The sequence below is a fragment of the Siphateles boraxobius genome, unplaced genomic scaffold (assembly GCF_051911475.1).
Source record: "Siphateles boraxobius isolate OS27281-9 unplaced genomic scaffold, OSU_SipBor_1 33, whole genome shotgun sequence".
NCBI lineage: Eukaryota > Metazoa > Chordata > Actinopteri > Cypriniformes > Leuciscidae > Siphateles > Siphateles boraxobius.
Window position 1 is genome coordinate 12,561,549 of NW_027508953.1, and position 26,743 is coordinate 12,588,291.

Here is a 26,743-nt window from a genome sequence, read left to right on the forward strand (position 1 = left end):
TTTTAATGAGAGCCGATGGCGAGGGCGCCGAGGGCGGCGTGGCGCATCTTGGACGGTGAGAGCATAAATATATATGTATATCTATGGGTGAGAGCCGCGAGCAGAGTTGAAATCAGGTCAACTCATAGACATTAAAATAAATGGACACAGCGACCCCCTTGATTTCAACGGAGAAAATTGAAGCCCGATTAGAGCACTCACTTCCTGATGGCTGAGCGTACTGCACAGGCTCAAACTGAGCTTGACGACAGTCTGACAGTTGTAAATCTTCTAGTAGCTGTGCCAAGACAAATCTGAATCATCTAATTCCTCAAAAACGTTGTTGAAATATTTTGTCCTGTTGCTTTATGGACTCTCTATCTATGGGCTTCTCCCTTGACTTAATGCCTCTATGTCCCCACGATTGCCTCATAGACAGGAAAAGATTGCCTGCGAGCTACTCCTCCTGTCTATACGGTAATTTATCTATTGTGCAACAGGAAGTCGCGTTGTTATGATGCAATCGTTAGCCTATTTTTACAAAAACGGCTTCTACAGGGCCATAACGTAAGATACAAAGTAATGGAGCCTTTTATACATTGTCGTTTTTCTTTAGAAATAAATAATCGACAAATGAAGTCTTTGGATGCCTCAGATGTAAAGTTTTTCGCTGTCAAAGTGACGCCAAAATGAATAGGAGTCAATGGAATGTTAACAGCAGTTGAAGTTCTGCTACAATGGCGGCCGCCGGGAGGCTTCAGTTTCCGGCTGATGGATTACTTTAGGGTAATGAGCGATGGCGCAGCAACTGGCGGCAACCAATCGGAATGTAGAAGTGCTCCGTTTGAGAGGATTCCAGAGAACGCAGTCCAGTAAACTTTGGTTCTGACCACATTAGTTCCCAAGCAAAATAGAGGAGAGGTTGATCATTTGAATTTGATAAAAAGGCGCGCAACACTATTTATAGGCAAGATTTTCGCACTAGAACACTTGTTTTTCAGCGGGAATGCAAATTAGAATAGCACTTAACCATGAACACAAAAGCCACACCACACAAATGGCTTTGGTTTATTCTGTTAGAAAATATGTCACTATAATTGTCACTATATGTCACTATATATTGTCACTATATATATGTCACTATAACTATAATTGAAAGTTCTTTCCATCGATCAATTTTCTGCAAAAATAACGATTAACATGCTTGTTTGCTTTGCGGCCCCTTTAAATAAAGTTTTAAAAAAGACCAAGCATTCGATCTAAGTCAGAGCATAGGAGCGTCCACGAATCATTCCACGGCCTCGCTGGCAGGGCGGCGAGAGCAAATTTTGTTACTCTGTCTATTTATAGCCCACAGTTTGAGTCATTCTCAATGTTTAGTTGGCTGTTATTTCCCCTCATTTTGTATTCTCCTGTGTGTTTTTATTTTGTCTGAACTGTTAAATAAATGTTACTGCTGTGCATATATCCTGCCTCTAGTTTCTTTGCTGAGTTTGCTTTAAGTTTGCTCTTTTTTATTTATTTTTTTGGTGCTAAGTATTAGGCTACTACAAATACATTTACATTTATGTGTAAAAAAAAACCTAAACTATTATACTTAAATTGTGCTAAATTGGAACAACTAATTTTGTACTTAATGCATTTTAATTGTGCAGAAGTAGTGCTGAGGTCCAACTAAAGAGATGCTTAAGAGTTTTTGATTGTGCTAAAGTGGAACTATTTATACACAAATCCGCCGCAAACTCTATGGGCGCCGCCATCTTGCCTGCCGCCATTACTGCGTGCCTGCTAAGGGTGACGATGTGACACTTGCCTGTGCCCTCTAATGACATTTCAATGAAAGCGGATCCTGCTCATGAAAGAAAATGTCTGGTGAAAGGGAACATTGGGTAGATGATGTCAGGTAGTGGCCAAAACTTACAGATAAAGGTAATTTATTGACAACATAATGTATTAATGTAAAAATGCGTCAGCCAAATGTAAGTTAATGTAAGACGTGTATTAATTGATGACAACAATAAAACCGAACGCTGTCTTTACTAGCTGTGTTGCTAATATGTTCAAAAGCTTCACAAGTTGCAAATAACTCAGTGTTTCCCCTACCATTGTTTTGTAATAATAGTATACCCCGCAATAATACTATTTAAATACGAATCCTACGTGTTCTGTGTGAATGAATGGTGCTGTCGACGCACAGTTTCATTTAACACACACACGCACGTGTGACGCTCGAGCTGTTTATTTGCCTATATGAGGACACGACTGCATGAACTTCCTCGAGACGCGCTTGATTCCTGCCGGTTCCACAGTGAGAGTGGCGCGGCCAGAGAAATTTTGGGCGCTGCGGCATATTACATATTATAAATAGTTTTTCAGCGTGAGAAATACAATGTGTGGCGGGAGAGCGTGACAAAAGACCGAAATGAGTGACTGTCATGCTCAAAGCGTGACTCTTGAGAGCCCTGCAACTACTTTCTATGTTACTTTCTCCCGCCCGCATATAGACTTTTTTTCTGTACCGTCAAAAAATAGTTTCAAGTTAGCCTACGTGTCGCCACCATACACATCAGCATAAATGCTACTGATAAATTATTTGTTATTAAAGCATTAACGCACAAACCACACTGTTATAACATAAAAGCAAGCAGGCTACTGCGTGCATGGTATGACTGAATTCACGCAAAGTGCGTGTGCTCCCTTAATAATTCCTAAAAAGTTGTTTTTCTGCAACAGATAAATAAAAATTTATTAGTTTTTATATGTTTTCTTCATAGATATATCTAGATTGGGGGAGTCCCGTGAATCGTTTATTCACCCGCACACACAGAGTCAGTGCATTACCGCCCGCACCAGGAACTCTGTGTAATCCGTATGGCCGTAAACATGGGCAGTCAATGCGCAACAAAGGTTTTTGAATTTCACAAACGTTTTTATTTGTTGTTAAAACAGCCAACCACACAACACACTCTTCCCGGCATCACTGGACAGCATACGTACTAAAAAACTACATAGAAATATAATTTCGTACAGCTAACATCTGCTACAGCTGCCTACGGGACCAACGCTACTTCCTTAGCAGGAAGGCACGCAGTAATGGCGGCGCTGCTTTACTTCCGTGTTTCGCCGGATTTGTGTATCCACCTGTTTCTCCAGCAACCAATGGGTGCTGACCTACTTCCACTTTCCGGTATTGTGTTTCCTGTTCAGCAGCTAACCATTGCTAGCGTACCATGATATCGACAGAGAAGGCAACAACATTACTTTGGTTAGAATAGTTGTGTTTAATTATTGTTAATATGAGCTCAGGTTCAACTTGTGCCGTTGTTGGTTGCCATAACAATTCAAGAAAATTGACGATTTTGTCGGAAACGTCTTGCTTCGAACATCAACAACTTTTTGTAATTGTCCGTGTCCATCGCCCTATGCTTTGCATTTCATGCCAAGGAATGAGGAACGCAAAACAGCGTGGCTGCAGCTTTGAAACTAAAACACCCTCCAAAGAAAGTGTATGTTTGCTCTTTCCATTTCTTAAAAAAAAAGCCAACCGAACTGCATCCTGATCCAGAGCTTTATCTGGGCTACAACCGACCACCTCCGAAGACGAGGAGAAAGCTAGTCCGGCTGACTGTGTCGGAAATGGCTAGAGCCAGCAATGAAGACAGACCTCGTAAGTTAAACTGTAACTTTACAGTTATTCCATGTTTTATGCAGCAAGATATATATATATATATATATATATATATATATATACACTGGTTATATAACGTAAACATTTCATAAACTGAAATGACGTAACGTAAGCCAAACCTTACTTTTAATTTAACGTTACTAGTATTTCCTTTTCGTGATATGGGAGAACCGGGACGGGTGAAACACTTTTCAGATAAACCATTTTTATAAGAAAACGTTACAGACATTAGGGTTACGCTTAAGTACTTCAGTACTGTACATGCTGATGTAACGTTAACGTTAGTTTGACATGTCAGTGTTGTATGAGCTTAGAGAAATTTGCATTTTCATTCATCACGTGTTTCACTCAATATCAGTTCATCCCTATACTTTCTTCTACTCCACTACATTGCATAAGGCAAATATTATAGTCTACCTGTACACCACTACAATTATTTGAGAGCTTTAATTATTAGAATTATTAGCTTTAGCTTTATACAAAACATACATTTACTGGTACTTTTGTTTTGGTCAGACTGCTCAGCGGGCCTGTCCTCAACTGCTTCAGACCAGATCAGCAACTCAAGTTCTGCAACTCCGATTCACCAACAGTTACACTCAGTCCATACTCAGTGGGAGGACCCTGCCCGACAAAATCATGATTACTGCAAGTCAGCCAGCCGAAAAGATGTGCAGGATAAGATGACTCAGTGTGATGACATTGCCTACTTTTTGCTTCAAAGTAATGCAGATGCTTTGCTCTACACTGGTCTAGATCTAGAAACATTGAATGTTCTTGTATCAACACTGGAAGGACATGCCAGTAATTCATTTACAATGCATGTTCGAGATCAAGTTCCCTTTCAGTCGATAACGTCAGACGTAGTCGACGGTCGACTGAATTGGGATCTCGCTAGAGAGCCTGTCTTCTTCGAGTACTATTGAACGAGCCAATGTAATTGGCGTGCGTGATTCGCATCACACACTCCGCCCCCGCGACGCGGGTATAAATACGGAAGTGGATGCACGCACTAGTTGCCTTTCGCTTCGGAGCCGATCGTTTGATGTCTCTGAGAGTGCTGTTGTCTACAACGAGTGAGTGTGTCGGTGTTCTTCAGGAAGACTCTCCCAGTGCTGGTGTTCTACAGCGCGAGTGCAGCGGTGATCGCGAGCTTTGAGCTCTCAACTGCTGTTTTAACAGCAACAAATTTCTAAATGTTTGTGTGTGTTGATGGCTGGTTAGAGGGCGGAAAAGTGAGTGCTTCACTGTTTCAGTTCTCTGTTCAGTGTTGCCGCGGTCATTCCCCTGTGTGCTCCGGCACTGGTGACGGTCCTATGTTCTGAAAGAGCAACACGGGTGCGTTTGCGTCTTTTTCAAGATGTCATTCCGCCCGTGCGTTTCTGGGTGCGGTCGTTCCCTGTCTCTCTCTGATGGTCACAACTGTTGTGTCACGTGTTTGGGCTTACAGCACGCTGAGACAGCTTTTGTGGACAGCTCATGTTTTCACTGTGGGAACATGACTGTCGCAGTGTTGAGGGCGAGACTCGCCTTCGTTCGCCGAGAGCGAGTCCCCATTACCATGCCCCACCCTCGGGTGCTGTGTGGGATGGGTGACCGGAGGATAGTGTTGGATGTCCCGCCCGGTAACCATTCCCTGTGGGCTCCTCACTCCTCCCTTCCACTGCAACCACTGGAGCCTCCTGTGTTGTCTGCTGGTCCATCTGTAATGGGTGGGCCAGCGGTTTCACTCGGGGCTCCCCTGGAGGACAGGACGCCGATTGCAGCATCGGAGGGTGAGCTGACTTCTAGAGATGATGACTCGGCTGCATTGTCTCCCTCCGGGAGTTGCCCGAGCCGGATCCAGAATTATCAGCTATGCTGAAACGGGCCGCCGAGGCTGCCGGGCTCGAGTGGAACCTCCACCGTGTCCCGTTCAGTTTCGGTTGGAATCTGGAGTTTGGTATCTTGGGGCGGGCCGCGCTGGTTCTCAGCTCGCCGCCCCAGTGCCTTTCTTTCCCGAAATGCATGGAGAGCTTATCAGGTGGTGAACAGCATCTTTCTCTGCCAGAAACTGCCTGAATAGCTTTTCCCCCTCATTACCCTTGATGGCATGCACGAGGGTAATCCAGACCGTGCGCTCATAGGTGAGCACCGCACTGCATCCGACCTCACCCTCCGGGGTACGGGTGTCGTAGCGTGCGTGATCGGTCTGGCGATGTCCACCTTGGTGGTCCAGTAGCGCCTTCGTTGGCTCAGCCTGGTTGGTATGGCGGATCCGGACAAGGTTCGGTTCCTGGTCTCCCCAATTTCCCAGGTTGGGCTGGTCGGCGACACGGTGGAGAACTGCATCCAACAGTTCTCTGCCGCTCAAGCGCAGACGGAGGTCATCCGGCACATCCTGCCCCGGTGGCCAGCTGCTGCCGCCGGTGGCAGCTCCTCCGCCTGCTCGTCGCCGTGGGCGTTCCCCGGCCGCCGCTCCTGCTGGCCCTCCGCAGCAGCCTCCACCCAGGCCTCAGCATGGAGCCGGCCGCATTAGAGACGCCCAGCCCGCTCCAGGCGCTGCCAAGCCAGGTGGCAAGCGACAGCGAAAGCATTCCGGAGCGGGCCGCCCAGGAATGGATGAGATGCTCTTGGAGTGGCACGATCACTCCCTCCCCCCGGGTGAGGGCTGGGTGGAGCCTTTGTTTGTGTGTGTGTCTGTTCCGCCGCTGGCTCCCTAAAAAAAAAAAAAAAAAAAAAAGCGGAGCAAGCGGTACCCACACTTCAAAGAGAGAGCAATTTCATCTGGTCCTGGGTCCCAAGAGCCCAAGAGGGCCAGTCTGGCGGGTGTGACCCTGTATAGCCTTACACCCTTCAGCTCCCCCTTGGTCGCCAGCAGGCAGCTTGGTGCGTTCGAGGACCCGGTCATCCGCCTTCTCACGCGCCCCCTGCCGCTTGTGGAGACAGGTAAGTGTTGCACAGCACACTAACACCACTCTCTCTACTTTGCTGCCCCACCTCAGGCTCGGCTACCCCGCTCAAGTCAGTGATAGTCATCACATTAGGTGTTGAGCAGACGTGCTCCTGAAAATTCAGTGATATTCATCACACCGAGTGTTGAGCAGTGCTCCTGACTTGTGCGTGCTTATCTTATCCTGCTGGCGAAGGATTTGATATAGCCGCTCCTCCAGCCGGTACGAAGGCCAGTTCTAAACTCATTCTTCGTGCTACTAGGTGGTGGGTCGTGACCATCTTGGCCCAAGATTGGTCTGCAGCTCCGACCTGAAAGACATGTGCTTAAGAACAGATCTCTACCTTCCGCACCGCAGGCCATCCTGTGGGTTGCGTGTAAGGGTGGAGTATCAGTACAGTGTCCTTCCCTTCGGCTGCTCCAGAGCCCGTTGGGTCTTCAGGTCAACTGGAAGAGAGTAATCTCGCCCACGGGCTTAGTATCTCTTTTTCAGTTTTGGAGATGGACTCGGTCTAACACGTTTCTCCAATGAGAATGTGTTCAGCTGGTGTTTGAAGTGAGAAAGGGTCGCACTGGAAGAACTTTCAGAGGCTCCTGGGGTATATGGTAGTTGCAGCCATTGGCTTCCTCCATATGTGACCGCTTCAGCGCTAGCTTCATGATCGAGTCCCGAGGTGACCGTGGCAGAGCAGCTCTCCCTGTGTGACTATAGTTCATCCCGGTCTGCTGCCAAACCCTCTTCAACAGAGGGGCCATGTACAAGGGCGTGTTTTAACGGGGGCCTGGGCGACCCCCGACTACACGGGCATTCGTGCCTCGAGTTGTTAGACATTGCGACCGCTGCTGTCACAACTCACCCGTCATCTCCTCCTTGGAGTCAGAAGCTTCTGAGGACACTTTGTTCCACTCTTCACGCTTTAATCAATCATGCCGCCATCGAGCCTCACGACAGTTATAGCCAGGGCAAGTGGAGACTCCATCCCCTGGGTCGAGCTGGGTCATGACCATTCCGGGGCCGCTCAGTTGCCCCCCCCGGTTTCATCTTTCCGCCAGTGTTTGTGTAAACCGAGCGGACTACCCTTGGACAAACACTGGGTCTCAGCTGCCCCAGGGGCCCGCAGAAATGCGTTTAACCCCAGTGAGCCTTCTAAAAGTGACTGCGACTCATGGTCGCCTTGCGCCTGCTCAAGTCAGTGAAATCATCACACTTCATGTTGAGCAGAATTGCTCCTGAAACTCAGTGAAGTTCATCGCACTCAGGTGTTGAGCAGCAATGCTCCTGTAGCTCAGTGAGTTCATCACACCCAGGTGTTGAGCAGAAATGCTCCTGTAGCTCAGTGAATTCGTCACACGCAGTGCTGAGCAGAAATGCTCCTGGTGCTCAGTGAAGTTCTTCGCACTCAAGTGTTGAGCAGAAATGCTCCTGAAGCTCAGTGAGTTTATCACACTCAGGTGTTGAGCAGGAATGCTCCTGAAGCTCAGTGAACTTGTCACACTCAAGTGCTTAGCAGAAGATGCTCCTGAAGCCCAGTGATCTTCTCATGTTGTGTTGAGCAACGCTCCTGTCTTTTTTGCGCCCGTCGCTTGCACCTACGTGCTAAGTCAGGAGAGGAATAGGTCTTCATAATTGCCCCTTATTGGCCCAACTAGACCTGGTTCCCATCGACAGCCTTCCTGACTTCCCCTGAAAACTCTTTCAGGGACGGGGCACGAGGGCACCCGCGTTCTTCCCCCGGAGATTCCGGGCGTTCTTACATCTGAACGCGGAGGTTCAGGTGCCTATCACAGGGCATGTGATAGTTACCATCACTTCTGCGAGTACCCCCTAGAAAATGGGTAGCGTGCTTACGCCTTTAGAAGTGGAACCTAGTCGTTGAGTGCGTTTCTCTCCAGAGGAGATCCTGAAAGCTTTCGATCACTTCAGTGCTCTCTTTCCTGCAAAATGGGTTAGAGTAGGCTGTTTTCCTTCACCCTCAAAATGATGTTGCCTCGGTGTTTAAACGACGCTCATCGTGTTGCAGAAGTGTGCAGAAGCACGTTCTGATCGTCAGGTTCCTGAGGAGCAAGGTCTTGTAAATCCTTGCGTCCCTCTTTATCCTCTTGGGCCTTGTCCTGGTGCGACTGCACTGCAGAGACCGCCCCTGAGCCACTGCAGGCAGTGAGTTAAAAATTCTGTTATATCAGTTCTCCTGCTCGCGTGGTCTCTACTAGAGGTAGGGACTTGCTTGCTTTCGGTCAACGTATTGTGCCTGGAGTCTGGGCCGGCTAACTCTCACAAGCTGAGACCCCGGCTCGGATTGTGCCCAAGGTTCCTACCTCTCCCGTAATAGGAGCAGGTGGTGAGCCTGCAAGCGCTGCCCTGGAGGAGGCAGATCCAGCCCTGGCTTCTCTGTCCGTTCGCTTGGACGTGTACAGAATGCAAGCCATAGACCTCAGACCAGCTCTACAAATATCTGTTGGAACTCAGCAGAGAGGGAAGGCTGTTTCCATGCAAAGTTGCACTTAGTGCTTGCCTTCATTTCGGTGAAAATCCGAGATGCAACATGTCCACTTAGGTGTTGAGCTCCTCTATGATGAGTGTAAAGTGCTCCGCCTGGGCGTTGACGATATGCTTTGCTAGACAGATTCTAGAGTTGGGGGCTGGACGACACCTAGTTGAACCACTGCTTCCCGTGGGCTCCCTTCTCATGAAGCCAGTTTCACCGTGAGCCCGGTTCAAGTGTCGGCTTGCTGCGCCATTCCCCTCCTATGGACTGGATACGTGCGCCTTTCTACTCCAGTTGAGTTCCCTTAAAATTGAACCCTGTTGAGTTCCTCCACACCCCTCCGACGTCGGACGTGCGGAACGTCTGGTGTTAGGCCTACCACTCGTAAGCAGTGTCGAACCGGTGTTAGGCTGGGTCCATATGTTGCGGTCCCTACGGCGACCCCATATGTGTATTCTTCCACGATACGGCTCCCTGCGGCGAGCCCGTGTCTTCCCTCGGCAGAGTCTCTCTGCCGTCACTGTCCGGTGTGTCTCCCCCGTCTTAGGCTGGAGCCACCCCAGTGACATTCCATATGTTAGACTGCCCGGTTTCCGCCCAGTTCATATGTGTATTCTCCACGTTACCTCCCTCTGGGTTGGATGTGGCTTCCGCAGCGTCCCTTCCTTCCAATGTACGGGGAACGCTTTCCCAGTGGTCCTGTAGGAACAGCAGTGACTTCCCTGGCCTAAGCCCTGTCCTTCCCCGCCTTAAGTTTGCGGGGCCGTCAGGAGGCTTTGGTTTAGGCACTGGAAGGTGGCAGCGTTAGTGGCGTGTTCAAAGGGTGATCCCAATTCAGTCGACCGTCGACTACGTCTGACGTTATCGACTGAAAGGGAACGTCCTGGTTGCGTATGCAAGGATCCCTGGTTGCGTATCCCTGAAGGAGGGAACGGAGGACGTAGTCCCCTTGCCACTACCGCTGGACCACCGCTGACCCCGGGTTACTCTCGGCTCCTCAGCGAAAAGCAACTAGTGCGTGCATCCACTTCCGTATTTATACCCGCGCCGCGGGGGCGGAGTGTGTGATGCGAATCACGCACGGCAATTACATTGGCTCGTTCAATAGTACTCGAAGAAGACAGGCTCTCTAGCGAGATCCCAATTCAGTCGACCGTCGACTACGTCCTCCGTTCCCTCCTTCAGGGAACGGTGGGTTGCATACGCAACCAGGACGTTCTCATGACACTTATGAAATTAAAAACAAACCGTGTAATGGGTGATCTAAGCAGACAGTTTCCTGTATCACTGAGCATGGCTAGCAAGATAATCTCATATTGGATCGACAAACTGGAGGAAGTTTTCCGACCTCTAATTCCATGGCTTCCAAGAGAAACTATTCAGGCAACCATGCCTGCAGCCTTTAAGAGGAATTTTCCCAGTACAACATTTATTCTAGACTGCAGTTAGGGCCTTTTACAGAAACCCAAAAACCTGGATTCCAGAGGAGAAACATACAGTCATTATTATTCACATAACACTGTGAAATACCTGGTAGCTGTTGCCCCATGTGGACTAATTGTGTTCATTTCTGCTGCGTATGGAGGACGATGTAGTGACAAATTTATCACTATGGACTCGGGCATATTGGACTACTTGTTCCCTACTCCGCTCAATCCAGAGGGTTGTTATGGGGGACCGCACTGTGGTTGCAGCCGTTGTGTGTGCTGACGCGCAATACACTGTATTAACACCAGACAGAAGATTCACGTCACTAGATGGAAAGAGGCGTAAATGGATGGAGAAGCATAGGTTACTGTAAAGCTACGTCTTAGTTGGTGATTATCTTGGCGAAAGCCGAGTACAAATCAGCATGAAGTTTTAACATCTACTCTCGTGTAATGGAAATCATGAAGATCTGGATACGTCCAGTGACTGCGGTGAATAGTGCTGCTGGCAACAAGGGAAAGACCTTGTGACAGCCTGGAGAGACAGCTGACAGGAGGAAAGAGACCCCAATGGGGCTGGTAAGGGTTAGCTACCCTTGTCGGCAGTATCCAGCTCTGTGTTTACAGGATGCTGGAGACACCCGCCCAAGGCTTCTGAAAAATTAAAGAGGAAAATACCCCTAGAGTCTGCGAGAGCAGGGGCGGAAGATGACTCAATGGTGGACAACATGGTTAACGACTTTGGAATGGAAACGGATATGAGTATAGAGAGTACTTCACAAAAGACTAGTTCAGGTTCTGCAGTTAGCAAAGCCATTGAACTCCAAGCTTGTGTCTGTGGCTGGAGCAAGGCGACAACGGTCAGGGGTTTGAAGATTCATCAAGGGAAAATGAAATGCTTGAGGGAGAAGGGACAAGGGCCTCGCATTGATCAGTACTTCTTACGAAGTCAGTCAAGTCAGTCGAATGAAATCCAGCGACAGGAAGCAAACCACAGTTCGCAGGATATCAGCACCCCTGTCATAGAGGAGAGGACGGTTTGCACAGTTAGTGATGAACACATTGATTCTTGTGAACCCGGTCAGACTAACCAGCATAAGAGAGAAAAGAACCTCAACGGGCATAGGCCTGGAGTTAGATGGCCAAGAGCTTGTGAGAAAACTGCATGGGACACGGTAAACACAGATCTATGATTTGCATTAGAAAGATTAACTGGTACAGTTGAATAGAAGCTGGATAAATTTGGGGACATCATTTACGCATATGGAAGTGAGAGGTTTGGTGTGGAAAAAAGGAAGGAAAAAGTACAAACTACTCCTGGATTGTCTAGACGGCAGCAGAAAATTGAAGGGTTAGTTAGAGAAAGGAGACAGCTGAGGAAGCAATGGAAAAGAGCGGAACAAAGTCAGAAGGAGGGACTCAATCTCTTACAAAGGGCCATAAAAGATAAGCTTGCAACATTACGCAGAGCTGAGCGCCTACGGAAACGCTACAAAAAGAAGGAGCGTGCGAGGGCTAATTTCTATAAAGATCCATTCAAATTCGCAAAGAAGTTATTCACCAGTGAGAAGAATGGCACTTTAAAAGCATCTAGGGTTGAGCTAGAGAGATATTTGGAGGAAACACATACAGATGCAAAAAGGCATAAGCCTATGTCTATTCCGTCAGACATCCCACCTGTCAATCCACCAGAATACCAAATGGAGGTCTGTGCACCTAAGTGGAAAGAGATAGAGCAGGTTGTGAGAAAGGCAAGGGCTTCATCATCTCCAGGGCCTAATGGAGTTCCGTACAGAGTGTACAAGAGTGCTTCAGGAGTTCTACGAATTCTGTGGAAATTGATAAAAGTGGCTTGGGAAAAGCAGGTTGTACCTAGAGCATGGCGCAGAGCAGGGGGAGTCTTTATACCCAAAGAAAAAGATGCTACAAGCATCAGTCAGTTTCGCCCTATTTCACTATTAAACGTCGAAGGAAAGATTTTCTTCAGCATTATTGCTCAGAGATTGTCAACCTACCTATTAAAGAATGGCTTCATTGACACTTCAGTTCAAAAAGCGGGCATTCCAGGATTCTCAGGATGCTTAGAACACATCAGTGTTATCTGGCAACGAATTCAATCAGCTAAAAAGGAGAGGAAGGAGCTCCACGTGACATTCCTGGATTTGGCTAATGCATGTGGTTCAGTGCCACATGAGCTTCTTTGGGCATCATTTGATATTTTCAGGGTACCGATGTCGATAACAAATTTAGTGAAAGCCTATTTTGGAGATTTGCAATTTAGTTTCTCAACTCCAGAATTCAGCACTACATGGCAATGCTTAGAGGTTGGAATAATGGCAGGATGCACCATTTCTCCACTGGCTTTTACCATGGCAATGGAAGTAATCATTAGGGCATCAAAATGGGTAGTAGGAGGAGAGCGCTTGGCTTCTGGGATGCGACTACCACCAATCAGAGCATACATGGATGACATGACAACCATGACTACAACGGTAGCCTGCACTAATCGGTTATTGGGGAAGTTAACAGATAATATTGAATGGGCACGAATGCAATTTAAGCCCTCTAAATCAAGGAGCATCTCCATAATTAAAGGCAAGGTAGTAGATAAAACATTCTTCATTAATGGTGAGGCAATACCAACAGTTTCTCAGAAGCCAGTGAAGAGTCTAGGGAGATGGTACGATGGGGATCTAAAGGACACAGTTCGAGTGGGAGAAGTTAGACGACAAGCAGTGGAAGGGTTGAAGAGCATAAACAGCTGTGCTCTACCAGGCAAACTGAAACTCTGGTGCTTTCAGTTTGGTCTACTGCCAAGGTTGCTGTGGCCACTGACTGTGTATGAGGTTTCTTTGACAACAGTGGATAAGCTGGAAGCGTTAATAAGTTCATACATCAGGAAATGGTTGGGAGTTCCACGCTGCCTCGGCAGAGTGGGACTTTATAGTAAAGGAGTATTGCAGCTGCCAGTCTCTGCTTTAACCGAGGAGTTTAAGTGTACCAAGGTCAGACTGGAAATGACTTTAGCAGAGTCACGTGACAAATGTGTAAGGGAGACAGCCCCTGTGGTAAAAACTGGTAGAAAGTGGTCAGCAAAGAAATCTGTAGTAGAGGCAAAGGCTGACCTTCAAATTGGGGATATCGTGGGACAGGTACAGCATGGAAGAGGGGGTTTTGGGCTCAGTTTAGCTCCTCCTAAATGGCACAAGGCAGGCCCAGCCCAAAAGAGGAAGCTGGTAGTCAACGAGGTGCTAAAGCAGGAGGAGAGGATGAGATGTATAAAGGCCATTTCCCAGGCCAAGCAGGGAGAGTGGATGAGATGGGAGAGTGTGGAACAACTCAAAATGGGCTGGCAAGACCTTTGGTCAATGGAAGAGAGTAGGATCAGTTTCCTTATTAGGTCAACATATGATGTTCTCCCATCACCGCAGAACCTAAACCTCTGGGTAGGAGAGGATCCATCTTGTCCTTTGTGTTCATCACCTGCCACATTAAGGCACATTTTGACAGGATGTAAGGTGGCTCTTAGCCAGGGTTGGTTTACTTGGCGCCATGACCAAGTATTGCGATGTTTGGCTTTAGCATTGGAAGGCAAGCGTAGTATGACCAATAAATTGCCGCCTGTTCTAGCAAAACATTACACGCAGAAGACAATATTCCTCCGCCCAGGCGAGCAACCACCAAGAAAAGGTGCTAACACCAATTCTCGCCCAGGACAACTGGAAGCTGCTAGGGACTGGAAGATGCTGGTTGATCTTGATCAACAGCTTATTTTTCCACCTGAGATTGCCACCACTAACCTACGGCCAGATATTGTTTTGTGGTCTGGATCAGCACGCATTGTTCAACTGATAGAGTTAACAGTGCCATGGGAGGATGCGGTAGATGAGGCATATGAGAGGAAGAAACTGCGGTATGCTCATCTGGCCACTGAAGCAGAACAGCGAGGATGGAGAGTCCAGGTTTATCCAGTGGAAGTGGGTTGTCGTGGTTTTGTGGCACACTCTACAACCCGGTTCCTCAGAGACGTCGGATTCAGTGGCCAAGAGTTGCGTCGTACAGTAAAGAACTTATCTGAAGCAGCAGAAAGGAGCAGCAACTGGCTGTGGTTGAGACGGAAAGATTCTAGCTGGCTGTGTACAGGCCGCCATGCTACGGTTTCGTAGAATTCTTGAAAACTTGAAAGGTCTGTTGGTTTATTTGTATAGGTTGTATAGTATTTACAGTCATTACGTTCCTGTGTATATTGCGTGAATGACGGGTGGTTGGGCAGATATTGTGTTTTGCGGTAGGTGGTATGCCATACGGAACCGTTGCCACTGAAACTGCATATTAACGCACCAGTGGGGCTCGACAGCCTTAGTCAAACGGGTTGGCGCGTATGGTTGGGTTGCGGAGAGATTGTGAGATTGTGGTTAGGTCTTAGCAGCAACTGTTGGTTTATTTGTATAGGTTGTATAGTATTTACAGTCATTACGTTCCTGTATATATTGCGTGAATGACGGGTGGTTGGGCAGATATTGTGTTTTGTGGTAGGTGGTATGCCATACGGAACCGTTGCCACTGAAACTGCATATTAACGCACCAGTGGGGCTCGACAGCCTTAGTCAAACGGGTTGGCGCGTATGGTTGGGTTGCGGTGAGATTGTGGTTAGGTCTCAGCAGGAACTGTTGGTTTATTTGTATAGGTTGTATAGTATTTACAGTCATTACGTTCCTGTGTATATTGCGTGAATGACGGGTGGTTGGGCAGATATTGTGTTTTGTGGTAGGTGGTATGCCATACGGAACCGTTGCCACTGAAACTGCATATTAACGCACCAGAGGGGCTCGACAGCCTTAGTCAAACGGGTTGGCGCGTATGGTTGGGTTGCGGAGAGATTGTGAGATTGTGGTTAGGTCTCAGCAGCAAGAGGGAAGTAGAGGTCAGTAAGCTGGGCTGAGTTGAGTGGGGGACGGAGGGGGGTGACTCTGGGACGCCAGAGTCACTGTCGAGCCCTCTTGAGGTGTCGTGGGCTAGTCGACGAAACACTGAGGACGGAAGGTGCCCACTTGAAGACCCTAGAGATGTTCCCTACTCCGCTCAATCCAGAGGGTTGTAATGGGGGACCGCACTGTGGTTGCAGCCGTTGTGTGTGCTGACGCGCAATACACTGTATTAACACCAGACAGAAGATTCACGTCACTAGATGGAAAGAAGCGTAAATGGATGGAGAAGCATAGGTTACTGTAAAGCTACGTCTTAGTTGGTGATTATCTTGGCGAAAGCCGAGTACAAATCAGCATGAAGTTTTAACATCTACTCTCGTGTAATGGAAATCTTAATGCCTGGAGATGAGGTCATGGCAGATAGAGGCTTTACCATAAAAGACTTGCTGTTTGAGAGAAAGGTGAAGTTGGTAATGCCTTCTTTCACAAAAAAGCGTGGACAGCTAACAGAGGAACAGGTGACAAGTACTAGACGAATTGCACATGTGAGAATTTATTTTGAAAGAGCAATTCAGCGTTTGAAAGTTTACAAAATTCTGTACCAGGTTGTTCCGATCACTATGGCTCCTAAAATTGACAAGATTCCAAGAGTGTGTGCTGCTCTTGTTAATCTGAGGGAGGATCTTATTCGAAATTAGGGATGCAGCTATCGATTATTTTAGTTATCGAGGATTCTACCGATTATCAGATTACTCGATTAATCGATGGAATAAAAAAACACTTCTGTTTTATTGAAGAGCTACAACAATTTTATTGCCTACATTGCTTACAATATAAAAACTAAACATTTTAACAAGTAGATGTCAATAACCTCAAACTAATGCATACATTAAACATACATAAACATTACCTTTATTTGTGCAACTCAACTTTCAGAACTACAAGCGTCAACCTGACTGGTATTATACTGTAAATATATTAAACGTCTCAGGTTACGTCAAGTCAAGTCAAGTCATCCTCATTTATATAGCGCTTTTAACAATGTAGATTGTTTCAAAGCAGCTTTACAGAGATAAAGATATAATTTAAGGTACCAGAGATTGGTTTGGTTTTATAGTGGCTCTTGAAAAATGTTTTTTCCAGCTAAAGTTAGTTTTGATTGATTCACTTTCGTCTAAATGATAGTTTGTTATTAAATTAGGGGCCGCTAAGACGACACCGTTCTCTCTAAACAGACTTTAAACGTGAACCTGTGATAGACGCTGATGGCGTTCACATGCGCATTAAGAATTGATTCTATAGTTATGTGCGTTTGAATATATGTGCGCAGGGTTACGTATGTAACCCTGGTTCCCTGAGAGGGAATGAGACGCTGCGTTGAGACGCGGTGGGAACGCTCTGCGTGATTGCGTCGTGAAGCACGTGTATAATCAGTCCCATGGAAGAGCGAGCCATCATAGGCGGGTGACGTCATAGACCAAGAAGCTATAAAGCACACCTGAAAACAGACCGCAACAGATTCTGATAAGCCTGAAGCAAGTCGATCAGGGCATGCAGGAAGTATGGCAGGAGAACGCAGCGTCTCGTTCCCTCTCAGGGAACCAGGGTTACATACGTAACCTGAGACGTTCCCTTTCAAGGGAACTCGAGCTGCGTTGAGACGCGGTGGGAACCCCATACCCACTACGCCATGAAGACAAATGCCCGTTCTGTGTGAAGTCTTTGCGCACACTAAGAAGCAAGCAACCTAGCCCCAGGAGCGGAGAGGTCTTGGTCATAAAATCTGACAAATGTATGTGGTGAGGACTAGCCTGCCGCATTACAAATATCCTGAAGGGAAACACCCGAAATTAAAGCCTAAAGGCAGCCAAACTCCTTGTAGAATGGGCCTGAACAGCCATAGTTGAAGGCTGTCCGGCCGCTTCATAAGCAAGTGAGATAGCCTCAAATACCCACTTGCTCATTAACTGTTTAGATGCAGGGCAACCTATCTTAGGTTACCCGAAGCAGACAAATAATTGTTCTGATATATGCCACTGAGCAGCTCTGTGGACATACGCATCTAAAGCCCGGACAGGGCATAACAGATTAAGTTTTTCCTGATCTGGGGTATTAAAGGTAGAGGACAGAAGGCGTGGAGCACAAATGACCCGCACATTTAGTAGGGACCTAGAAATACAACCTGACCTGGGGTGAAGAAATACTACCACCAAACCAGGTGCAAATCCAAGTACGTGCAGGCCTCAGCCTCATGTACCACGGAGAAGATGAAATTAAGGATCTCTCCTCAGAGATAACCCAGCAAAGAAACATTCATTACAGAAATCAAGTACTGTACCAACAGGGCAAAAACAAGATTCAGAAGGCGTTCTCTGCACCAGAGAACAGCATATTTAGTCTTCTCGTGGAGGGAGCTCTAGACTGGAGTATGGTCTCCACGACCTCGGTCGAGACACCTGAATCTATGAGCTGGGCCCCCTCAGAGGCCGAGCCCACAGTATCCACAACTCCAGAGCTCCCAGGAGCAAAGATGTCGGGAAAAGCATATAGGTGTAGCGGCAACCACACCTATTACATCACATCCAGTCCAAGCGGAGCTGGATGCGTGAGGGAGAACCACCAGGGCAATGCATTGTACAAGCGATGCGAAAGATCGACTTGTAGTTGGACCGAAGTTGACCGATAATTTACTCACCAGCGCTGCCTAATAAAAATTTTTTTATTTTTATTTAAGATGGCTGGTGGGTAACGTCGGGGTTAAAAATGATGACGCCGACTCGGGAGAGAGAAAGCTAGCAAGCGTCTCTTTAACCCAAGGCACTGTCATACCATGATACTTAATACCCATAGTATTACTATAGTTAGACGTTTGGGCTTTAAACACATAAAATAGAAACCGGCTTATTCCATGATCTCGACACCTCAGTGTGGTGTGGAGATAGGGAAAAATGGCAGTCCCCGACGAGGAGGCTGTGATTCAGAGTTTTTTCTGTATTTAGATATATTTCATCTAATAAACTCTTTTTATTTTCACTCTCATAATGTTCAGCTGGCCAGAAAATATTTAACTAGCAACAGCACTAGATAAACCTCCTTTTAAAGCTCCTCTTCATTCAACAGAGTTATGAGCTGACTTATTCATTCATTTATTTAAAACTCAAACATCTGCCTTTTTCTTAATATCTTTATTTGTTTTGTTCTCTTTTTCTAAACAAAACACTAACGATACCAATTCCTCGGAACTGGAAATCGCCAGCACTGGATCTGGCAGGTGAAAGCTGAGATAGGGCGGAGCCCGTCCCAACCCCCGCTGTCAGATCCGTTTGCGAACCCCAAAATGCGAGTCGCCGCCGTGCATCGGCAACAGCGAGACCCGCACGGGGAGCGCGAACCGAACCGTCCTCCTCGAAGAACGCCCGGCGGGAGCGGAGCATCCTCACGGACAGCTTCTTGCAATGCTCACAGTCAGCCCCCTCGAGAACTGACTGTGGCATGCTCCACTCCCAAATAGTAACAAAAAGCTGATGTGTGTGTCCCCACCCGTGATATAATGTGGGCAGGGAACAACACAAAGCTGCTTGCTCTCTTTTGCCAAAATATATATATATATATTGCAACTTGACAGACAACAATAAATATGACAAGGACAGAATACACAGATAGCTTGCTGAACGTGCAGAAGCTGACGCGGTCTGTTTTCAGGTGTGCTTTATAGCTTCCTGGTCTATGACGTCACCCGCCTATGACGTCTCGCACTTCCATTGGACTGATTATACACGTGCTTCACGACGCAATCACGCAGAGCGTTCCCACCGCGTCTCAACGCAGCTCGAGTTCCCTTGAAAGGGAACTACTTACATTAAATGTTTTTACATTTTCAAATATGACATGTGAAGGTTTTTCTTTTGAAAACATATGGTTGGAATCACATTGCATTTCTTTTCATAAAAAAATAAAGACTGGCAGCATTTTTTTGCTTAACACTGAAAGAATGTTTACACAGTCTAAAGGTATCTCAATTCTTTTAACGTATGGCACAAATTTATAGTCATGCCACTTGTGCAGATGTTCACTGAACCTTGTCCATTACCTCAATGTATCTTTTATTTAGCTTAAAGCGTCCGGCAGCAGAGGTAGCATACGTGAGAAATAAAAACCTCTCAATCGCTTGACTTGCTCCCTCACAAATGCCTCATCATACTGTACTGTAAGGGCAACATGCTCTTTGGGGGTCCAGATCAAAAGTGTTGCAGATTTTAGACCTGTGCAAAACATTGTAAGTTGTATTTGCATGTAATATCCCCTACTGCCAGTTTTCTACAATTGCAGCCGGCCATCTACTAGTTTGACATGACTGCATTTCTGAGCAAGCTGTAAAGTGGGTGAGGCCTGGGTTGGCACTGGACATTTTACTTCCAGTAGCACACACGAGTCCATGACCCCATCAGGACTGGCAGAGAGCCATGGTTCTTGGACACTTACAACAGTGCCCTTATGAGTAATGCTTATGCCCTCTTCTTTAAGCTCTTGGCAAGCTCTACTTTCATTTGCCTTTCCATAGTTAGTCGTATAGTTACCACGAAATGAGGGTTATATGTGCTCACATAGAAGTGTGTCACTGCTTGTGGTTGCATGGTCGGGAACCTTTTTTGCAGAACTTGCTGTAAGTCTGTAAGATTTTTCTACAATTGTGCCACAAATCAGAGGCACTTTGCTCTCTGGTTTCTAATTCTAATTGAGCTGCTTGGGCATCACTAACTTCAACGTATGCCTGGTAGAATGCCTTGCATGAGTTACAGCTAAGCCCGTTATTGTGTATCTGATGTGGCTGAAGAATCTTGTCATCAACTATACTGTAACTAGTGCTAGGTTGTTCTGCTGATGGTGAGGCATTATAACACTTCCTGAATAAAGTGATCTAAAGGACAAAAAGTGGGTGGAGGGAGGCTTTGTCCACACTGTCTCTGAAGTCTTTGTGTGACACATGATGTGGTGTATTTGGGAGTGGTTGACTGTCTACAGCCCTACAGTTAACACTGTATTCCTGTTCTGCCTTGTGGTGCCTGAAGTTAATCTGACTCAGACGTTTAGGCTCAAGGTTCTTCGATGTCCCTGCATTCCACCTGCACTGCTCATCTGTACACGCAAGCCCTGTCTTTCCACCAATCACTGCATTTTGCACCTGCAATGATGGCATCAATACTGTCTTGGTTATTATTAACAGTAATGTTAATAGTAAGTAAATAAATAAAGTATATTAAATTATAAGTATATTAAAAATTATTTAATATACACAAGTATATTAAATTTAATACATTTTGTTAAATTGTATAAGTACATTTCGTCAAGTGCTGTGCACATGTAGTTTTTTATTTTTACCTTCCACAGAATAGCTGCTGCATGGCTACATGACTTCCCTAACCCGGCAATGCAAGAGCAGCCGACTATCTCAATGACTCCACTTTCCTTCAGCATTACCCATGCTGTATGTTTAGCATTATTGACACTCTGACTGGGCTCTACTGCTGCCTTCAAAAATATAAAGCCGCTGTGTTTCTTCAACAATACTGTACCTATTTTGTTACTATGCAAGTAAGTATATGCTTCTGTGCTTTTGTAATTACGCAATTCTTCGCCATCAACACCTTCAGAAAATAAAAGGTAATTAACAACGTCGATGTAGCTAACATCGGGCCATTGCTTCATGTCATCTAGCCACTCCGTCAGAAGGGATGGATGAGGGACTGTTACGGTGCTGTCGTCACGACTTGTTAAAACATCCATGGTGTGTATCCACCTCCATTTTTTGTCCATTTGTGCTTCATCCATGGAGAAACACCGGCTTTTACAGCAAACATTATAGCAAGCTACAAGCTATCAAACGTACACAAGCTTCGAACCGGAAAAGGACAACCGGCTTCCGGTTCAAACCCGCTATGAATCATGGATAAATTCGTAACCAGGAAAAAGGTGGATAGGGACTGTGGAGATGACGTCACGCCGTGTTGCATTATGGGTCCACCGCCATATTTACAGGATCGCGCCCAATACCTCTGTATTTAAATGCATGTGTTGGAGGCTGTGTTTGGATTTTCTGTCGAGATTTTAATAAACGTCAATATAGTTGTTCAGTTCAACTGCCATAGCAGGTCACATGATCGTTCAGGGAGGAAACTGAAAAAAGGAATAAGTTTTTTCACCTTTCTTTCTTGGAAAAAACAACAAGGGAAGCAGGTCGAGGGGCTGACGAGAAGACGCCGGATCGCGTGGGGTGCCGCAATCATGAGGAAAAACTTTACTTACTGTCCTCCACTGCATACTACGTTTGTTAAAAGTTGTACAAAGCAAGAGGTTGTGTATTGTATATTCCTCGATGACTAACAGTTAGGAAAATAGTTGATGAATGATGTTGAATTTGTGGTTCATGTTAGCAGATGATAAAGCCAGGACACATTGCATGAATCAAATTATATTTATTTTGTTTTCAATTAACAATTTGCTTTGATATTCTGTACATCTTTTTACATGCCTTTTTAAAAATGTTTGTGAATCATGTTTTTATATAACTGCTTAATAAATACATTTAGTGACTTCTCTGTTTCTGTACTGATTGCATCCACAAAGACCCTTTAAGTACACATAAATGGGATGGGCAAAGATACATCAAACTATTTTAAAATAAACTACCAAATACCCTCATTTTTACACGTGTCAACATTAAATGATGACAATAAGGCACAGTTGTATTTAACAAGTTACCACATTATAAAGTGGCATTATAAAGTAATGTACAATTTTTTTCTTGCACAACCTATGAAAACTTAACATATGCTGAAAATAGCAAGCTAACATTAACAATGAGAGCTGCTTTTCAGGTAAAATAGCTTGAACTTTATGTACAGTAGTAATCAACTTAGCATAAGCTTCGAACACAAAAACTAAATCAGATGTATCAACGTTGTTTATCGTGGATAGTTTGTCCAAATAACGTTTTTTGGCAGTGGCATTTAGTTTACCCCGGTTGGGTTCCATCTCTTTTTCTTTAAACATCTCCATTTTGTCCGTTATTCTTCAATTTTACCTCATTTTAGCCAAACACCCACTATTATACCGAAGGTAAACAGAGATCGTGCCTGCAAAGATGGCGCCCATGTCCCATAATGCAACACGGCGTGACGTATCTCCACATTCCCTATATAGTGCCGAAGTTATGACGTCACTTTGTAGGCCAAAATGCGGAAGTGAGTTAGCATTTTAGCACTTCCGGTTCCCACGCCCTAAAGTCTATGGATTTTTTTGAATGGGTTTTTGCTAAATCGCCTGAAATAAGGTCTGTGGTTAACAAAGCCTCTAAATATTTTCACGTTTTGATTTATGACATAAAACACACCAGTTATAACCTGCTTGTGGTTTTTTAAACTTTATTGTGTCTGCTTCTGGTTTTTAAAACTTTATATAGGCTTCAAAATTTATAAATTTTGGATTAACTTGTCTTATCTTAACTAATCTTGATAGACAAAACGTGTAAGGGTCACAACTCTTTGTTGAACACAGATCTTATTTTTTGCGATTTTCCAAAAGTCTATGGCGAAAATGCATATTTAATGCATATAATTGCATTATATGCAATTATATGCATATAATTCGGCACTCTATACCGAGATCATATAATCCTTATTAATAGTGATAATAAAACACATTTTATGCGCAATATAAGAAATGTGCATTTTGCAATAAAGAAATACTACAAATAAAGTTTAATTATATTTTTATATCGGTAAGTAGCCTAATGATAATGTCAGTAAATATGTTAATGGATTTGAAGTATACTTAGTATGAAATAAATGTTTTTTAAATAGATTTTGGTAAAGGCTTTCTTTTTTACTATGGGTGTGTGTGCGTTCTTGTTTGTGTGTGTGTGTGCGTTCTTGTGTGTGTGTGTGTGTGTGTGTTTCAGTAAGTCATCTCTCAACTCCCCAAACCAGAATTTTCTGCTCATTCTTCACATTCAAATGTTTTTTTTTCATCTGCACATATTCATTCCTCTGTCAAAAACTCCACCCACATTATCATGACAATATATCTAGACGTGTTCAAACAAGCCATCTAGTGTGTTGCTGTCCAAAGACCCGTTCACCTCAGAAGAACCATCTGAAGATCTTCTCTCCTTTTAGAATTCAGTTTGCACTTTGCTTTTCGCATCGTCGGCATGATGAACAGAATTGTTCTTGGAGTCATTGCAGTGATTGGATTCTTCACTCTAAGTGAGTCTACAAAGAAATAGGTCATTATTATTGGGCCTTGTTTTTTTTATATTAGATGCAGGTAGGGGGTAAATGAAGCAATCCATCAGGTCAACAATTTGTTAAAACAAAATTGTATTTATATTTTAATTTATATTACATTGGTCAATTAATGTCTTTAAACTCAATTGATACACTACCAGTCAAAAATTTTGAATCGTTAAGATGTTTTATGTTTTTAAAAGAAGTATCTTCTACTAACTAAGGCTGCATTTATTTGATTAAAAATAAAATAAAAAAATTGTTAAATATTATGACAATTTAAAATAACTGTTTTCTTTTTTAATATATTTTAAAATGTAATTTATTCCTGTGACCAAATCTAAATTTTCAGCATCATTACTCTAGTCTTCAGTGTCACATGGGTGTAAATGTTTATAATAATGTTAATTTAATATTCTCTATGTGTGTTTCTCCAGCTGAAGCCCTGAACTGTAATTCGTGTCAAGTGGGCGTTCTGGGAAAATGCTTTTTAAATAACAAAGTGGAATGCCAGGCCTCCCAGAACAACTGCTTCACTGCAAAAGCAGGTCAGGAGAGAGGGAGGGGGAGGGAGGGAGAGGAGAGAGAGAGAGAGAGAGAGAGAGAGAGAGAGAGAGAGAGAGAGAGAGAGAGAGAGAGAGAGAGAGAGAGAGAGAGAGAGAGAGAGAGAGAGAGAGAGAGAGAGAGAGAGAGAGAGAGAGAGAGAGAGAGAGAGTTAGTCCTATTAGTTTCATAGGACATCCTTTAGTACTGAAAAACTTTTATACAATTTTTTTGCCCAAACAAAGGCACATGTTCAACTATTTTACATAAGCCAGTACTTTTAAATATGTAACAAATTGTTAGAAGTTAAAGTAAAATTCTTTGGTTGATTTGTGGAAGTTGTTTTTGTAGTAGTATTAAAATAATAACAATAATAAAACTAATAATAATAATTTACATGAAAACATATCCTGACATGTTTCTTCTGGTGTTCTCTATGAATATTACTTCACAGAGTTCAATGTGACTGGTTTTCTGAGCCTGTCCACGAGTGGCTGCACATCTGATTGCAACACCACCAGTGGAACCATCTTGGGTGCCGGATACACAGTGAACAAATTCTGCTGTGCTACAGATCTGTGCAATGGAGCAAGTGCTGTCCAGCTGTCCATGGCTGGGGCTCTTAGTACTGCCCTATTGGCCTCAATCTGGAGCAGTTACATGCAGTAGATGTTACACCTTCTTGTCTGTACCACATTATGTTCACAATAACTCCTTAATCCAGAATCAATATAAATGTAATTTAGAATGCATAGATCCCATAACTTTCTGTAACTTTAATTGTTGTTTAACTCTGTTTACTTGTGATGCAGTCCAATGCACAATGATTTTATTTACATTTACATACATTGTAAAACACTTTCAACACATTATTCTGAATAATGCTTTTGTTATTTTAATGAAACCTGCATGCACTCTTTGGAATGAGGTGATGACATATTTGAGCTAAATAATAATGAGTTATAATTTTTCCATGTGACAACAGTGGTTCAACCTTAATGTTATGAAGCTGAAGCGTACAAGCGTAGAGAATACTTTTTGTGCACAATAAAAAACAAAAATAACGACTCTATTCAACAATCTCTTCTCTTCCACGTCATTCTCCTATGCTGTTGACATAGTGTAAACAGTGCAGCACTTACAGGTTTTACACTGCAAAATGTAACTGATGATTTCTTACTAATATAATTGAGTGATTTTGAATAAGTTTGTTGACCTTACCTTAAGTAATGACAACTTTTTTGCATGGAAACTTATTAAACGTAATAGATTCAATTATCCTCTACTTAAAATAATGAGTATTATGACATTTTCAAATGGTCAGGGTTGGGGGGTACATAGATGAGTTACAGAGACATTAAAAATGTGAATGCTATTTTAAAATCATGAGCAGATATTCATTAAGTTACACCGAAATGACTAAATGATGTTTTAACAAAGTTTGGGAGGAGCACGCGCAGATAATTAACACGAGTGGAGAGCACTCAGCAATCAATGATAAGAGGTATATATACTCAGCAGTCTCACCTCAGTTCATTGACAGTTTAGCAGCATATTGGCTCGCCGTATTGTTACCATGTCGCAACACTGAAGTTCTTCATCTGACGAGGAAACAAACATCCCCAGGGATCCGCCGTTGCATTTCACCAGTCCCAGGATCATTCCTTCTACGGCGGCCATCGCACCTGAGCCCCAGGCTTCTTCGCGTGGCCGCACACCTGCCAGAACAGCCCTGCACTCGCCAAGACGTCGAGGCCAGTCTTCGCCACCCCAGCAAGCCTTTCATCTTGCTCCCCGGCCTCCTCCTACCTCTCGGCCGTCCCAACGATCCCACCTATCGGGAAGTGGACCGTAGCAGGATTGAGGCAAGCGCTGGGTAATTCGGACGTACAGGTTTCGCGGAAAATGAACAAAGCGGAACTGTATGATCTTTACGTTATCTTACAATCAGCCAATCTCTCTCCAAAGTCCACAACAACTCCCAAAGACGGTTCACAGGCAGAGCAAAGCCCGCAGGATCCAAAAGCCGCCTACCCAGACACCACCGTTGTCCTCCCCCACAAGATCCGGCTTGCTTCGCCCATCGAGCCGCAGCAACGGGGCCTTCAGCGAGACTGGGCCGCGCCCCAGATTTCGCCACGGCAGGTCCACTCCCACCTTTCGACGAGGCCCAGCCCTTCACCACGGCTTCTGCGGCCGCAGAGCCGCATGCAGCCAGGCCCAGCGACCTCCCCACAGCCTCTCAATTTTATACTCCCGCTGTTCATAACCCTTTTTCTTTTCATTGGCTTCCAGCTCCCATTGCAGACACTAGCGTGAGGCTATCGCCGCTAGCAGCACAGTCCCAACCATTTCAACAGTTTTACCAGGTTATAACCCCGCCCACTTCCGTGGCCTGCAGCTCCAGTAGCTCAAACAAGTGCAAGCCCGCTTCCACTTGCAGCACAAGCCCACACTTCATTCATCCTTCCTTT

At 45.0% G+C, this 26,743-nt stretch overlaps 1 protein-coding gene across 1 annotated transcript; it reads left to right on the plus strand.

The window, feature by feature from the left end:
• Positions 1 to 20,829: 20,829 nt before the first annotated feature.
• Positions 20,830 to 25,341, plus strand: lye (lymphocyte antigen-6, epidermis). Its single transcript, XM_077195575.1, has 4 exons — positions 20,830 to 21,033; positions 21,157 to 23,705; positions 24,164 to 24,274; positions 24,724 to 25,341. The coding sequence occupies exons 2-4, from the start codon at positions 23,651 to 23,653 to the stop codon at positions 24,936 to 24,938; spliced, it is 381 nt and encodes a 126-aa protein (XP_077051690.1). The 5' UTR covers positions 20,830 to 21,033; positions 21,157 to 23,650; the 3' UTR covers positions 24,939 to 25,341.
• Positions 25,342 to 26,743: the final 1,402 nt, after the last annotated feature.

Excerpts from the sequence above, each read along its gene's own strand:
- lye (XM_077195575.1), top strand. The coding sequence starts at position 23,651 with ATGATGAACAGAATTGTTCTTGGAGTCATTGCAGTGATTGGATTCTTC. Across the intron at positions 23,706-24,163 it reads GATTGGATTCTTCACTCTAA|CTGAAGCCCTGAACTGTAAT; the intron begins GTGAGTCTACAA and ends GTGTTTCTCCAG. Across the intron at positions 24,275-24,723 it reads CTGCTTCACTGCAAAAGCAG|AGTTCAATGTGACTGGTTTT; the intron begins GTCAGGAGAGAG and ends ATTACTTCACAG.